We start from the raw sequence: 16,654 nt of genomic DNA on the forward strand, positions 1-16,654 counted from the left end.
GAAGGAAGGAAGGAAGGAAGGAAGGAAGGAAGGAAGGAAGGAAGGAAAGGAGGGAGGGGCACAGAGGGAGGAAGGGAGGGAGAAAAATAGCATGCTTCAGTCTGTATTCAGACAGTATCAGTTCTTTCTCTGGAGGCAGATAACATGCACATTATCATGAGTCCTTTGGGATTGTCTTGGATCATCATACTGCTGAGAATAGCTAAATCATTCCCAGTTCTTCGTTGTATGATATTGCTGTTTACTGTGTACTGTATACTCCTGGTTCTGCTTAGTTCACTGTGCATCAGTTTTTGTAAGCATTTCCAGGTTTTCTGCAATCATCCTGCTTGTCATTTCTTACAGAATATTAATATTCCATCACAATCATAAACCACAGCTTCTTCAGCTCTTCCTCAGTTGATAAGCAACATGATTTTTGACTTGGAAGAATCATATAATTATAGATTTAGTACAGGATGGGATTGCAGAGATCATCAAGGACATGCAGAGAAGTTAGGTGATCTGCTTAAATTCACTAGACACTAAGGGTCAGAAGTAGGATATGAACCCAGGTCTTGCTCATTCCAGGTCCCATGCCCTATGCACTATACCACATTGCCATTCCTAGATTTAGGGCTCTAAGGGACCTCACATAATTACAGTCATGATCCCAGTTGTTAATCTGCCTCTCATTCACATTCCTCTGCTTTCAGTTAATAGAATTCCATTTCTTTATAAGGCAAAAAGAATCTATCCTAGGATTTAGAGCTAAAAAAGAACCTCATAATTCATTTTGCAGATACAGAAAATGAGGTTTTCCCTAGATGCTACTGCTATAAATCTCCAAAGTTATTGTTGAAATATGAAAGCTCCTTTGACTGAATCTCTCCTCAAATGTGTCTATCGCTAGAAGGCTTCCTTTGGCCCCAGCTCATTGAATTCCTGTCCAAATCTATCTCAGACACTTCCTAGCTTATATGCCTCTGGGCCCTTGCTTGCCTCAGCTTCCTTATTTGTAAAATGAGCTGGATAAGGAAATGGCAAAGCACTCCAGTATCTTGGCCAAGGAAACCCCACAAACAAGTACACAGGGTCACGAAATCAGACACGACTCAACTACTGAACAACTAAAGAGAAGTTACAAAATTTAGCTGAGACACAGCCTCTACCCTTGTATAATACCCTACACAACTTAGAGACAGGTTTCATGTTTCCCCTAAGTCTTCTCTTTTCCAGGCAAAATATTCCCAATTCCTTCACTGGGTTCTCATTCATCTTCATATCCAATCCCTGCCACATCCTGGTTTTACTCCTTTGTCTATACTGCAGCTTATCGATGCCAGTCCTAAATTGTGTGCCCAGAAGGAAACACAAGACGCAAGATGTGTTCTGACCTTCCTTTCTCAGTACACTTATGATATTTTTGTCTTTTGAGTCCCATTGTTGTCTCAGTTTGAACTTGAAGCCACCAAAGCCCCTGAATCTCTTTTTAAAAAAAAAATATATATATAGTTATATTGTATTCTTTCACTCACTATACTATAATTTATTCAATCATTCCCCAATTTATGGACACCCTTTCACATTCCCATGTTTTGTCTTTTCTAAAATAGCTATAAATCTGTACATCCATATGTTTGTTTTGCTTAGGACTAGAATCTCTCTTGATCTATCCCCCCTCTAATTATCCCTCTTCTCATTTCGCCTTTCCCTATGATCAGAAGAATGAGGCTAAAATATCAGTTACTCCCCCAAATCCTCCTCCTTGTTTATATAGATGTATACTTGTGTACCCTGATTATGTGAGGTAATTTTCTTCCTCCCCTCTCTTTCCATTCTTCAGTTAAGATCATCAAAAACATAACCGAACAACTCCCAGGGTTTGTCTAATTAGATTCCCTCTATGACTCCAATAGTGATAGAGTTGAGAAGGGACAGATGAATTATCTCCTCATATTTGAATGTAAGCAGCAATTTGAATGCAATTGCTTACATTCAAATGAAAGCAACATATGCTTTATGAATAACAGTTTATCTTTGTTTAGTCACTTATCATTGTTCATTCATGTTTATGGTTTTTTTTTATGTTTCTCTTAACTCCTTTGTTTGAACTTCACAGTGTCCATGCAGTTCTGGTCTTTTAATCAGGAATGCTTATAAGTCCTCTATTTCATTAAAAATCCATTTTTCCCTGGTAGCATTATACTCAGTTTTGTGGGTAAATAATTCTGAACTGTAAGCCTGTATCTTTTGCTTTCTGGAGTCTCATATTCCAAGCTTTGCTCTCGTTTATAGTTGTGGCTGCTAAATCATGTGTGATTCTGACCGTAGCTCTTCAGTACTTGATTTCTTTCTGGCTGATTGCAGTAGTTTTTCTTTGACCTAGAAGCTCTGTATTTTGACTATGGTATATCTAGGAGTTTTCACCTTGGGATTTCTTTCAGGGGGTGACTGGTAGATTCTTTCCATTTCCACTTTGCCCTCTGGTTCTAAAAGATTGGGACAATTTTCTTTTAAGATTTCTTGAAATATTATGTCAGGGCTCTTTTTTTTTGGTCTTGGCATTCAGAGAATCCAATAATTCTTAAATTGTTATCTCCTTAATATGTTTTCAGTTCGTTTTGCTATGAGATACCTTATATTTTCTTCTATTTTTCATTTTTTTACTTTGATATTTGTTTTTTCACAGTCATTGGTTTTTATTTGGTTTATGCTCATTTTCATAGTTTGTTGCTTGAGCAAAGTATTTTTTTTAATTTTTGTACCAAACTGCTAATTCCCTTTCTAATTCTTTCTTTCATAGCTCTTATTTCTTTTCTAGCCTTTTTCCCCTTCAGGTGCTCTTATTTTGCATATGAAAGCATTTTTTAACTAAAACAAATCTTGCTTCATCTCTTCCAGGAATTCTACTTAAATTTGTGCCTAAGCTGTGTTTTTCTTTGAGACTTTGCTTTTGAAGTCATTCTTTTCCTCTTTGTCTTGAGCATCTCCCCTGCCATAAAAACTATTTATGGTGAGATTCTTTTTTGTTAATTTGTTTTTCTCATTCTTCCAGCCTCCTTCCTGACTTCAGGCTTGATATATTAGGGCTAGATTCTGTACATTTTTCGAGGAAATGCCAGGGTTAGTCCTGTGGCTGCTTTCTTGGAGAATTGAGTGTTGTATTATTCTAGAGTCTCAGAGACAGGTCAGAGATGTGAAAGCTTTCAGTATTTCCAGAGTTGTCTGATACAGGACAAAGTCTGGCTCATTGCCCACCCTGATCCAGGCTTTGTGACTTCCTGACATGGGTTTGAGACTGAATGACAGTAGACTGCTGCTGGACTCAGCCCCACCCAATGAGCTGGAAAGTTCTGTTGGTTCAGAATAACAGAATTGTAATCTCTCTTCTGGCCTGGAATTCTTGCCCTGGTTATTTCTCTGGAGATTTAAGATGAGGGTCGATGCTAGAACGGAGACCCTTCTCTGCTCCTCAAGGATCTAAATTCCACTCTTTTTTTTTTTTTAAAGCAATCAGGGTTAAGTCACTTGCTCAAGGTTACATGGCCAGTTATTTCTGGGTGTGGTGCTAAGTGTCTGAGCCTGGGATTCGATCCCCAGGTCATCCCGACACTGGAGCCAGAGCTCTTACTCACTGTGCCACCTGGCCGCCCCTAAGCAATTGGGGTTAAGTAACTTCCTCAAGGTTACACGGCCAGTTATTTCTGGGTGTGGTGCTAAGTGTCTGAGCCCAGGATTTGATCCCCAGGTCATCCCGACACTGGAGCCGGTTTTCTTACTCACTGTGCCACCTGGCCGCCCCTAAATTCCACTCTTGCTGCTTGCTCCTGAACTGACTCTTTTCTCACTAGACAGCCCAGGACCTCCTCTACCCAGGAAGACCACCCCCTAGGTGCAGGTCCTCTTCCTAATCTATCTTGGATCTATGACCTAGAACTGGGTAGTGGTTACTAAAGCTGTCAGCTGGGACCTGTTCCTGTACCCTACACGTGCTGCCCTGGTATGGGTCTGGAGCCTCCTCTTGTCCTGGTACATAGCCTCTCCCAGCACTGGGGTACTCCATAAGCTACCACCCCATCCCAATTCAACTGACCTCCTTGGGTGTCTCCCTGTGCTAACCTGGACTGGGGAAGTGATTGACTTTTTCTTAGATTGCACCACTGGGATTCCTTCTTAATGCATTTTCTGAATTTGTTTGGCTAGTTCCTTCTCTCTCCAGCCCCCTTGCCCAAGCCTCTTTTTCATATTAACTTATCTAGGCATAGTTTCCCCACCTTATACTTGTGAAGATGATTTTTTAAAACATATAAGTGACTGGAGGGCTTTTTTGTGTATCTCTATTAAATTATTGGATTCAACCCATTATTTTACTCCGGATTTTGTTTCTGGTCATCCATTGTGCTGGCTACTCCTTTCATATTCCATCTTAACGATAGCCTGGCCACTCCATCTCTATCCCTTGACCATTATCCTGACATTTTTAGGCAGCTGGGAACAATTGGAAAGTTTGACTATCTCAGAGGGATTAGTAAGACTCAATTATTGTGTATTCTGAGGATTTCAGAATGACACCCATGCTAGAATGCCTGCTTTGGGGAAACATTTTGGATATTTTTTGGAGGGGAATTTAGTGGAAATTACCCAGTTAGATGCAAACATATGACTCAATTTTCTTAGAAAAGCAGTGGTTCAAATGAACTTTAGAGATTAATGGAAATAGCAGAAGGAAATCTGTAAGCTTCTAGGGATTGTTTATTTCATCTAAAGTTGAGACAGTCTCTTCTGGAATGGGTGTTACTAATCTTATTCATTCAACTTTAGGTTTCTTCATATGGTGGCTTCCTGACTTATCAGGTAAAATCCTTTGGCCTACCCAGTGAAGGCATGAGTCTCCTGGAGAAGAGACCTGATGTGCAGCTTTCGGTAGGTGGGGAAAACTTCCTTGAAGTCAGGAAAGGAAGATTTCTAATTTAAAGAAACTTAATGAATAGCATTTAAAAGTTTTAAATTAATCCGTTTAAAGGTATTCATAGGAACTAAAAAAGGATACCTCATCTCCTGAAGATTCTTTCTTTTGAGCAAATCCCATCCCAACCCCACAGTGATCTTTCCTTCTTATGAACTCCACCATTTGTGATGAGCACTCATCTTACAGGTCACTGGGATTGTTGGTCATCATCATCTATATCTATAGTTATGTATTTTTAAAACTAATTTTTTTCACTTAATAAGCATTTATTTTCTCTCCTTCCCATTTCCTCATCTTCCCCATCCAAAAAAATTAAGAAGACAAAATACTTTTAAAGATATGTATAATCATGCAAAACAGGTTCCCATGCTGTCCTATATATAATTTATTTCTTCAATTTCAAGCTTCCTGAGGGCAAGGATTCAATCTTCCCCTTTGTATCCTCTCAGAATCTAGCATAGTGCCTTGAACTAGGGAGATACTTAGTAAATATTCAATAACCAAGGTTCTATCTTCAGAAATTTGAACTTTAGTTTTTATAATAAGTTATAGCAAGCAAAACAATTCGATTCAGCAAAGATTTATTAAGTGCCTGATATATGTAAGGTGATTACCTAGGTGCTGAGATGACAAAGATTTTTTTTTTAATGACCCAGTCCTTGACCTCAAGAACCTTACATTCTACTGAGGTGGTGGGGGAGGGGAAGAGAGGTGAGAATAAGTATAAGTCATGGTTGGGAGCAATGGGAGCAAAGGAGAGACTTAGACAAGTAGCTTAGAAAAGCTTGAGGAAGGACCTTTGGGTGGGGGAGGGGAGTGATATCTGGGAATCTTCCACAGAGAAGGTGGTAGCTAAGCTAAGTCTTAAAGGAAGATTCTGAAAGCTGAAGATGAAGAAAGATCAAATTCAAGGCATGGATGGTAGTCTACATGAATGCACAGAAGCAGAAAACAACAGATCATGTTTAAGAAACCGCTAGTAAGTTATTTTGGCTCAAATATAAAATGTTTAAATGTTGTGGGGTTTTTTTTAAAGCTTAAAAGTGGGGCAGCTAGGTGGCAGCGACTGGAGTCAGGACGACCTGAGTTCAAATCCGACCTCAGACTTAACCCCAATTGTCTTGCCTTCCACTCTCCAAAAAAAAAAAGTTTTAAAGTTAGGTTGGAGCTAGATTTTAGAAGGTCTTAGTATCAGACTAAGGAAATAAATACACAAATTAATGAGTAATTTTGTGTGTGTGTGTGTATATATATATATGTATACATACATTTATTCATATATATACACATACATATAAATGGGTATATATAAATGTGTATACTTATTATTAGATGCATGTATCAGACAATATGTGCGTGTGTGCATATATACATATATATAATTCTTATAAATATTAGGGAGCTAATGAAGGTTTGTGAACAAAAGAGTGACATGGTCAAGCACATCTAAGATTTTTCTGAAGTCATTTACTCACATTTCATATAATGAGAGAATCTTATGTATTTGACAGTTTGGTTAAAAGTGAGGCTATATTTTTAAATAGTGCCTACATTTTTATTTAAACTACCTTGTGGTTAACTATATTGTATGTATTTTCTTTATATTCATTCTGCCTTATAGATATACTTATATCCCCATTAGTAGGGGAATCTCTTATTTGTTTCCCTGGCACCTTGCACAGTGCCTGACTCAGCAGGTACTTAAAAAAATGTTTGTGAATTGATTGATTGGTTGGTTGCTTCAATTGATTCTTTAAAATTCCAAAGACCCTTTGTAAATCACGTTGAAAACAAAGCATCAGGCTTCAGAAAGTTCAGTGTTTGAAAGAAAAAGCCTGTACAATAAAAACTGTAGCATGAGCCTGCTCTCTCCCCCTCTCTCAGCCCCATTCGGTTACCAGGATGCCTGGTGCACATTTTGTTCAAGATCATTAATATAGCTATTTCTATTGCCAAATGGCTTATTAAGCAAACTGTTGGAACTCACCAAAAGATAAAGAAGAGAATATTTCCTCTCTATTCCACCTTCAGAAATAGAAAATACTTTCAGTTTATGAGACGTTTACTTTGTAACCCTGTTCTCAGCTCTTGTAATTAAAGGTCTTTGGGGAACGCTCCTTAGTATTTCAAATTTTTAAAAAATGATTTCTGATCACATATACTGCTCCACTCTTTTTAATGAATACTGGGCATACAAATCCAGGGTTGTGGCAGGCAACCGAGGCTGTTGCTTGAGGCAGAACCACCTGTTTTGAACAGAACAGCCCTGCTGTTTTTGTGATTGGATGCTAGCTAGGGCAAAAACTGACTGTGCATGGCTAGATGAGAGGAAGGAATGAATGAGTTTGGAGCAATGATCTCCTCTCCACGGTCAGTTTTAGAACTGGACAACCTTCAGGTGAGACTGCACTATTGTGTCCATCCTTATGCTTCAGCCAGACCACTGCAGGGAAAAAGTCAAGAACGCCTTCCTGCCACCCAAATGGAGATCTTCTTGCAGTGAGGAATTCTCTGAATCCAATGCCCTTTCATACATGCACCCCTTCCATTAATGCACACACATTATACATTACATACAAAGCTATATAACATAAAGCCATTCTACTGAGCAAAGTTCAATAAAAGAAAGCTCTCTTCTATCCATGACTAATCTATAGCACTAGATAGCAAAATAACGTCTGGTAACATCAATCCTTCAGTGATTTCCGAAATACTTATTAGAGCAAGACATATTGTGCAATGACTTTGTTTTCCTAAAGCTCAGTTCTTACCATGTTGCTTCCCTACTCAATAAACTCCAATTGTTCCCTATTGCCTCAAAGATCAAACATAGACTCCTCTTTTTAGAACACACAGCCTTTTTACCATCCAGTTCCAACCTACCTCTTTGGCCTTATTCTACACATTCTATGATCCAGCCAAATTAACCTTCTTACTATTCCTCATATATGACATCATCTCCCTTTGCCCTAGCATGACAAGTATTCCTTCCTCACCTTCACTCATTTGAATACCGTGTTTTCTTCAACTCACCTCAAAAAAAAGACTCACCTCAAGCACTCTCTTCCACATGAAGCCTTTCTTGTTTCCTTTAGCTGCTGGTACCCCTCCTCTCTATATGTGGTTTTAAAAAGCAACCCCTTCTCATTACCTTGTATTTATGAAAATTTTTTTTTGCATATTCCTCTATATGTACATGTTATCTCTTTTGATAAAATGTAAGCTCTTTGTGGGCAAGGATCATTATTTCATCTTTTTTTTTTTGTATCTAGAGTACCTAGCAAAATATCAGGCACATAGTCAGTGTTTAATAAATATTTGTTAATTTATTGATATAATAGTATTTGCTCATAGTACTACAATGTACATTTATATTAATATTATAATTTGACCAATTATGATTCTCATTGTGTTTCACTAAAGCATTAGTTTATCTTTGAATAGGGACAACAAATGACCATTGTCTACATGGACCCAAACAACCCCCTGCCAGACCGGCGGTATTATGGACGAGTTCAGCTGGTTGAGGTAAGGAGAAACATGAGTGAAAATGGCTTAAGGTTTTGCATCTTAGGTATAGGGCAGCTGGTGGCACGGTGAAAAGAGTGCCAGGCCTGGAGTAGGAGGACCTCGATTCAAATCTGGCCCTGGATACTTACTAGCAGTGTGAAGTCAATTAACTTGTCATATGGTGATAATGGCAGCATCTATTTCTCAGGGTTCATGTGAGGATCGGTTTAGATGATAATTGTAAAGTGTTTGGTGTGGTGTCTGGCACAATAGGTGCTATGTAAATATTAGTTATTATTATTGACTATTTGATAATAACTATTATTAGCTATTATTAAATGTCACCATTTTTTTGAGGGGGGAAGGCAGGGCAATTGGGGTTAAGTGACTTGCCCAAGGTCACACTGCTAGTAAGTGTTAAGTGTCTGAGGCTCGATTTAAACTCAGGTCCTTCTGATTCCAGGGCCATTCTCTCTCTCTAGTCACTATACCACCTAGCCACCCCATGACCTCATTTTTAGCATGTCTATCCCACTGTATTTAAAAGCAAAAATGTGAAAATATAAAGCATTTTAATGTAAAATATTATAATTTTGAAAGCATAGACAAGTAAGATTTTATATGTCCATGTGGAAGAAGGTACATCAAAACATTGTTGAACCTTACAACAACAATAACTACTACTACTGCTACCACTACCACTGCCACTGCCACTACTACTACTACTGAATTATGTGGTAATGAAATTCAGCAAGACGACATAAACTAAAAAAGTTTGATTTATCAATCAATTATATATGATTTTTAAGAAGCATCTGTATTTTAACATCACTTCATTTTTTGCTAGTTTTCAAACTTATTTTTTCAGGCTATGAAGTGAAGCAATGTAGCATTAAGAATACTCCAGTTAGAATTTAAAGACTTGGGTTCAAGTGTTGATTCTGCTTCTTACTACCTGGGACCTTTAGCAAATCGCTTAAGCTTTGGCCTCACTTTCCTAATCTGCTGAATGGAGGGGTGAGATTGGACTAGATCAAGGGTTCTTGACCTATTTCTGTCTCACAAACCCCTTTGGCAGTCTGGTGAAGCCTGAAATCCCTTCTTGGAATCATGTTTTTAAATGTACAAAATAAAAAACAGAGAATTATAAAAGAAACCAATTATATTGAAATAGTTATTGAAATATTTAAAAACAAATGCATGGACCCCAAGTTAAGAGCCCCTAAGGTAGCTGATTTCTTTAAATAATATTTTATTTTTCCCCAATTACATGTAAAAGTAATTTATCATATTCTTTATTAGTTTTTAATTCTAAATTCTCTCCCTCTCTCACTTCCCCCTTCCCTGAGATAGCAAGCATTCTGAGGTAGGGAATACATGTGCAATCATGCAAAACTTATTTCTATATTACCTGATGTCATGGTCCTTTTCAAGAACGAAGGCCAAACACAACAATAATTTCATTATTAGTTATTTTGTGGAAGAAACCTCAAAACTGAAGAAAAAAAAGAAAGTAAAAGTAGAATGCTTTGCTCTACATTCAGACTCAATCAGTTCTTTCTCTGAATGTGGATAGGATTTTTTATTATGAGTCCTCTGGGAATGTCTTGGATCATTGCATTGCTGATCATGATATAATGTTGCTATTACTGTGTACAATGTTCTCTTGGTTCTGCTCACTTCACTCTGTATCAGTTCATAGAAATCTTTTCCAGATTTTTCTGAAATAATCCTGCTCATCATGTCTTGTAGCACGATAGTATTCCATTACCATCATATACCACAACTTGTTCAATCCTTCCCCTGGGCAAGTTAATTAACTTGTTTGCCTTAAATCTCTCATTTGTTAAGTGGGGATGATGACAGCACCTACTTCTCAGGGTTGTTGTGAGGAACAGCTGAGATAATAATTGTAAATTGCTTGGCACAGTGCCTGGCACATGGTTTGCCATTTCCTTCTCTAGATCATTTCACAGATGAGGAAACTGAGGCAGAGATTGTTACTTGCCCAGAGTCACATAGCCTTTAAGTGGTTCTGAACTCAGGTCTTCCTGACTCCAGACCCAGCCTTCCGTGCACTGCACCACTCAGCTGCCCTAGGTAAAGCACACTGCTCTCCTACCTTACCCAGCTAGCCAGCTTTGGAGTCTGAAGACTCGAATTTGCAATCCTACCTGTTACCCTGGCCATGTCACTTACTTTCTCTCAGCCTCAGTTATTTCATCTGTAAGATGCGGGGATTGGACTTGATGGCTTCTACTCTCCTTTACAACTCTAAATCTGATCCCTCTGACTCAAAACCATTGTTCCTATAACTTTCCTGATGGGCCAGCCCTCCCTACCCTCCACTGCTCTCCAGTTGTCTCCTCCCCTTTTCCGGGGAGCTCTTTTCCACGTTCTTTTGGAGAATCTGTGATTCAATCACTTGTGCCTCTCTTCACCTAATACAGTGATAAAAGCACGGGATTAGAAATCAGAAGACCTAGGTTCTAGTTTTGACTCTGGAACTTGCTACCAGTGTAACCATTGGCAAGTCAGTTATCCTTTATGTATCTCAGTTTCATCATCTGTAAAATGGGGCAGATGAATGATGATTTCTAAGGTTCCTCCCAACTCTTATCTTTCTACTTGTTCCTTACTAAATTCTTACCCTTCTATTTCCCATATATATTTTTAAAATTCCGTCTAGATTGGTAGTTCCCAAACTTTAGTTTTAGGACACCTTAAAATTGTTGAGGACCTCAAAGAGACTTTGTTTATATGGGTTTTATCTATAACTACCTACCATTTTAGAAGTTAAAACGTCTTAGTAGTTTATTATGTATTATGAAAATAGTTTTGATTTTGTAGACCACCTGAATGGATCTCAAGGACTCCTGGAGGTTCCTGAACCACACTTTGAGAGCTGCAGTTCATACTAAAGATGTTGCTCAAAAAAAATTTCCAAGTCCCATATCTCAGTCACATGAAATAATTAAGGAGAACAGTAGTGTACCGGCATTAAAATGTGTTCATTGTTTCAATAGAATTTGCATGTCCTTGAATAAATTATATTCTGCTATTAGACCACTTACAAGTTTAAAAAAATGTTTTCTATGGCCTTGCTAAAATCTGTCATTTCTTAATTTGTCCTCATTTCTGCTCCTTTTTACTCACCTACTGTCATTGATCCATATATGACAGTGGGAATATATGACAGTGAGGCAGCAGAGAAAAAAAGCAAAAGGATGGATGAAAGGGAAGAAAGCAAGGCCCACCAGAAGCCTTTGTTAGACTCTGGGACCGTAATTTGGACAGCACTGGCCCAGACGTTTTCCTCCATTGGGCATGAACTCTGCCAATAACTATATCAGAGCCTCCCTGTTGGTGGTTAACAACAATACAAGTGCATTTTTGTATCCTATAAGTACTGTGTACTTCTGAAGAGTAAATGTTAAAATTATAATAACCTGAATTTTATGATGAAGTCAGTTTTCCTACACCTCTATCAGTAAACTAACGATAATAGGACCTATCTGTTTGGACAATTTCATGTTTGCAATTTTTTTTTATATCCTCAATAAGCAGGTATTTAAAATTAAGTGTATGGAGCGGCTAGGTGGAACAGTGAGTAGAGCACTGGCCCTGGAGTCAGGAGGACCCGAATTCAAATCTGGCTTCAGACACTTAATACTTACTAGCCGTGTGATCTTGGGCAAGTCACCTAACCCCGATTGCCCCTCCAAAAAATAAAAAAAAATTAAATTAAGGGTATGATATTGGAAAACATTTTTTTTGTTCTTTTACTTGATTGTGGATTGAAGATACACTTGATCTTGGAAAAGTCAGGCATGCCAGTTGTATCAGATGACACAAGAATTCTTTCATAATTAAAAATTATTTTTTATAATTTACTATTTCTTCTATCTGTGTAAGTGTACTTTAAATACTAATATTTATAAGCAAATATGATTATTTTACTTTGAAATAAAAGTGTTCTTCCTATTATCTCTATTATGTGCAAACATTTGGAGCCTGTTCCTTCCAGATAGTCTTAAATTTCTTTTTGTTGTTTTTTGCTTTTTGGAGAAGAGTAGCTAGGGCAATTGGGGTTAAGTGACTTGCCCAAGGTCACATGGCTAGTTTTGTGTTAAATGTCTGAGGCTGAATTTGAACCCCAGTCCTGCTGACTCCAGGGTCGGTGCTCTATTCACTGTGCCACCTAGCCACCCCCAGATAGTCTTAAATTTCTATCCTTCAGAAACACAGTGAGTGGAGAGACCATGAGAGTCAGAAGCCCAGGTTCATTTCCCAGTTTGAACATTCAAATACCTCTGTGACCAAAAGCAAATCACTTAACCTTTCTGTGCATCAGCTTCCTCATTTACAAAATGAGGAAGTATTATAACATACTTTAAAATAAAAATTATTATATATCATATCATGTCATATGTCATATTAATCATATAATTATTATCATATTAATCATATAATATTTATTAAATCATATTATAAAATACTATGAAATAATTATTATAAAATAACACTTTACTTCCTACTGCACACAGTTTTATGAGTAAAGCATTTTGGAAAGTTTCAAGTATGGCACAAATGCAAGATGTTTTCACTGTAATTCCAACTGTTTTCATCCCTTCCTCCAAGTTTCTCCCTCACAGGAATGACAAGATAAGAACCAGATAATTTCCAAATGCAAATATCCCCATATGGTTTTTGTTAATTCACTTTTTGTCCATTTCAATGTAGTTTTCTTTCTAGTTATTACTGAAGGCCTGCCTTCTTAAGACTGATTTGGAGTTGGCTTATCTCAGGGATAATGTTTACTTTTTGTTTTCATGTTTAGGGAAACTTCAGGCATGTCAGCAGCAATAACCAGGTATCTAGAGAAGAGCTGATGATGGTCCTGTCTAGACTGGATGGCTTACACATCAGAGGCCTTTATTTTACTGAGACTCAGCGGTTAACCCTAGGCGAGGTGGGTCTGGAAGAAGTCACCAGTACAGGAAGTGGAAGCATCGCATACAATGTAGAGATATGTTCCTGCCCCCCTGACTATACTGGTGACTCATGCCAGGTAGGAAATTTCTCTTTTGTCAGTATGCTGTATCATATTGGATCCATTTCAACTGCGGAAGGTTATGGCTGATGTTCATTGCCTTTTCCCCATGTTTTTCTGTACAGTGTATCTAGCAGATATAGGCATCTGCTAGTCTGCCTCTTTTACCTTCCCTTGATTACAGGTCGGGGGAGGTAAGGCAAAAAAGCCCAGCAACAGCAACCCCCAGACCATTATATAGACATCTCCAATGCAAAGGGTAGCCATGGTCACTGAATATAGGGTCCTAGGAAAAATGGAAACTATACCATACTGTGGAAAGGGACCCGTGAGGGAGCCAATGCCAATAAAAACCTAATGGCATATTTGGTACTATCATGTCCTAATCAGGACCAAAAGAAAGTATAGTCTGTTTGTGAGGCATGGCACTGGTCCAAAAAAATGCAATTTGCTAAGGGGAAGCTAAAACCCAGGCTAGGAATAGGCCTCTGGTTTTCCATCCCTTGATAGTCCTCATTCAAGTTTGGAAAATTGCTTACTTGACTTGTCTACAAGTGGTTGAGAATAACCATGAAGGAAAGAATTTACTACATCTGATTAAGTCCTTTCCTTAAAGAGACTTTTTTTTTAAAAGTACAAGGCTTGAACAACTCTTTAAAAAAAAAAGATTATTGAACAAACACCCAAGAATGCCATAAATTCATCAACTCATGTTACTATTTATATTATAATAAAATTGGGGTGGGGTGTCCCTTCAAAACCCTTCATTTTCTTTTTTGAAACTTATAGCCAGGAAATTGAGACTGATCCTATATCAGAATGCAGATTTCTTATTGGCTAATGATCCATACATAGATCTCTTTTCTAGACTTTCTCTTCCCTAAAGGGGTTTTCTCCTGCAATGTTTGTTGAGTGCAATGACAATCTCTCTTTCCTCTCCCCTTCTATTTTTTCTGGCCCTAGTCACTTTTCCACCATGATAAAATATACTTAGCCGAAGGGAGGCTGTGGAACCTCTGCCCTGCCTCCTTTATATCCCAGGCATATTCCTGAAGCATTACTCAGACTGTGATTTACGGCTACTCTAGTCGTCTAGTGTTGTCTGACTTGCGTGGGGTGGGTAGAAGGTGAAGCTGGCCACACCTCACAGGAATTACAGAGCGGTGCATGTGCCTTGGGTCCTGTTATGTGCTCCGTTGCACAGTCTGACTCATGTAGGAAGTCTAAAGGTGGGGCATGCTGCAGCCGAGCCTGCAGGCAGCCTCCCTTACCTGACTCAGATCTCAGGGCAGGTATAAGAAGGAAAAGACAGGCTGAGTGTGTGTACAGCCAGGCTGTCCTGGGAACAGAATGGGGGCACCGGGCAGGTGGCCAGCCCCAAGCACAGCATGGCTATTAATCCTGGGGACAACTGTGGGCCATTGTTTGGGTTACAATACACAGCAAAGGGTGGCCTTTCCTCAGTTCCATGGTCAAAGCCATCAGCACCCAAGTAATGTGGATTTTCGTGGCCAAGCCCATCAGCGACAAAATAAGGTGGACTTCAGACAAAATCAGGTAATGACCTCTTTTGTGTTGGTTTGGGTGGGGATGTGTGAATCCGCCAAATCCTCTGTTACATAATGTTCTTAAAATAAATGGGGATGAACATACTGAGGTGGGGATAGGGGTCGTAAAAGAAGGCTGTTTGTCTTCTTCGGTTATTGCTGCTGTATGCCTAGCAAATTATTTCCTTGAGCCACAAAGTCCATAAACAAAGTCCATAACATCAACTTTGAAATTCTGAGGCACTCCATCAGGTCAGAGTCCTACACACAGTGTTAAACTGGTGCTCTGCTGAGGCTGACCCAGACCAGCTGGGCACAAAAATATAATCAAGTGGGTGGTTAGAAATTTTGACTGGAAGAACAATTTTTTCTTGGGAGTATTAAAATATAAGGGCAAGGAGGATAGTCAGTAGTGATCAGATAAACTATATTCAACATAGAACAACTATGTTATCATTTGTCAGGCCTTAATAAGTTAAAAAATATCTAGTTTTCTGCCTATATGTGTGTGTGCATGTGTGTGTGTGTGTGTGTGTGTATGTATAAGTCATCTCCCATCAACCTTCCAGACACATATCCACAAAGAGGGAAATAAATGCCCAACAGCTATTAAAAATGGTAATGCAAAGCTAGTGGTAACATGATATAATTTAATCCTAAACACTGTAACCTAAGACCAAAAATCATTTACATCAGTTTCTTAGAAAAGTTATGTTAAGAATAAATGAATTTTTAATATCCATTTATTGTAAGAACATTTTGAGACACATTTAATTCTATATAGAAACTAAGTACTTTGTTGATGTAATCTGCATAAACTAAATTTCATGTAAAAGTACTTGTGACTTGTTTCTGAACAAATATATACCTGAATTTTTATACATATATGTACATATATTATATGCATATAATAAGGCACTGAGACATGCAGTTTTCTAATTATGGAAATGCTATTATTAATTTCTCACTTTTCAAGAAACAAGTCACAAAAATTTTATATAAAATTCAGTTTACTTTTTCAGGTCATATCAACTATCTTGTTATCTATCTGTATTATACCTGTGTACTGTATATCATATACATACACATATACACATAATGTCCCAAAAGTTTTAGCACAGTTTTAAGCTTAAAGCTTAACTACACTAAGACTTTTTCAGACCACCTTGTATAGTCACACAGAGAAAAACATATACCTAGTTGAAAATGCTATCTTTTAAAATCAAAAGCAAATTTACATATTTATGTGTGTGTGTGTGTGTGTGGGTGGGTGTGTAGTCTGTGTTTGTGCATCTGTGTAGAAGAGAGTTTCTTTATTCTCTCCTTCAATCCCTAACAAAAAGTATTTAAAATTCTGTCAGGTTCCTTCTTAAAACTACTCAGAATTATTCATTTGGCTACATCATCTCTTCTTTTTAAGTGTGATTATTTTGCAACCATATATTGTTGTATATGGAAACAAATGCTACTTATCAGTAGAGGCCAGTTGCTTAAAGTTAGTATCTTTGTCAGCTTAGTCACTTCTAAGCTTCTGCAAATGAAGATTCAGGCTAAGAAGCTGATTAAATGTTCTGTATCCATATGGATGTATTT

The 16,654-nt window shown here is 38.0% G+C and overlaps 1 protein-coding gene across 4 annotated transcripts in view; it reads left to right on the top strand.

Annotated features, from left to right (window-relative positions):
* Positions 1–16,654, top strand: part of LAMA3 (laminin subunit alpha 3) — a 343,942-nt gene that overhangs the window by 252,296 nt on the left and 74,992 nt on the right. For 2 of the 4 annotated variants that reach the window (XM_069099797.1, XM_069099798.1), the window contains exons 39-41: positions 4,804–4,905; positions 8,396–8,479; positions 13,302–13,532. In XM_069099797.1, coding sequence (XP_068955898.1) covers positions 4,804–4,905; positions 8,396–8,479; positions 13,302–13,532 — 417 coding nt within the window. Of the gene's footprint in view, positions 1–4,803; positions 4,906–8,395; positions 8,480–13,301; positions 13,533–14,638; positions 15,072–16,654 lie in introns of those variants that run through there. The other 2 variants (XM_069099796.1, XM_069099795.1) reach the window with 2 other exon arrangements.

This window comes from Petaurus breviceps, unplaced genomic scaffold (assembly GCF_028583685.1).
Source record: "Petaurus breviceps papuanus isolate PSGF00001 unplaced genomic scaffold, PetGlider_PUasm1.0 38, whole genome shotgun sequence".
Lineage (NCBI taxonomy): Eukaryota > Metazoa > Chordata > Mammalia > Diprotodontia > Petauridae > Petaurus > Petaurus breviceps.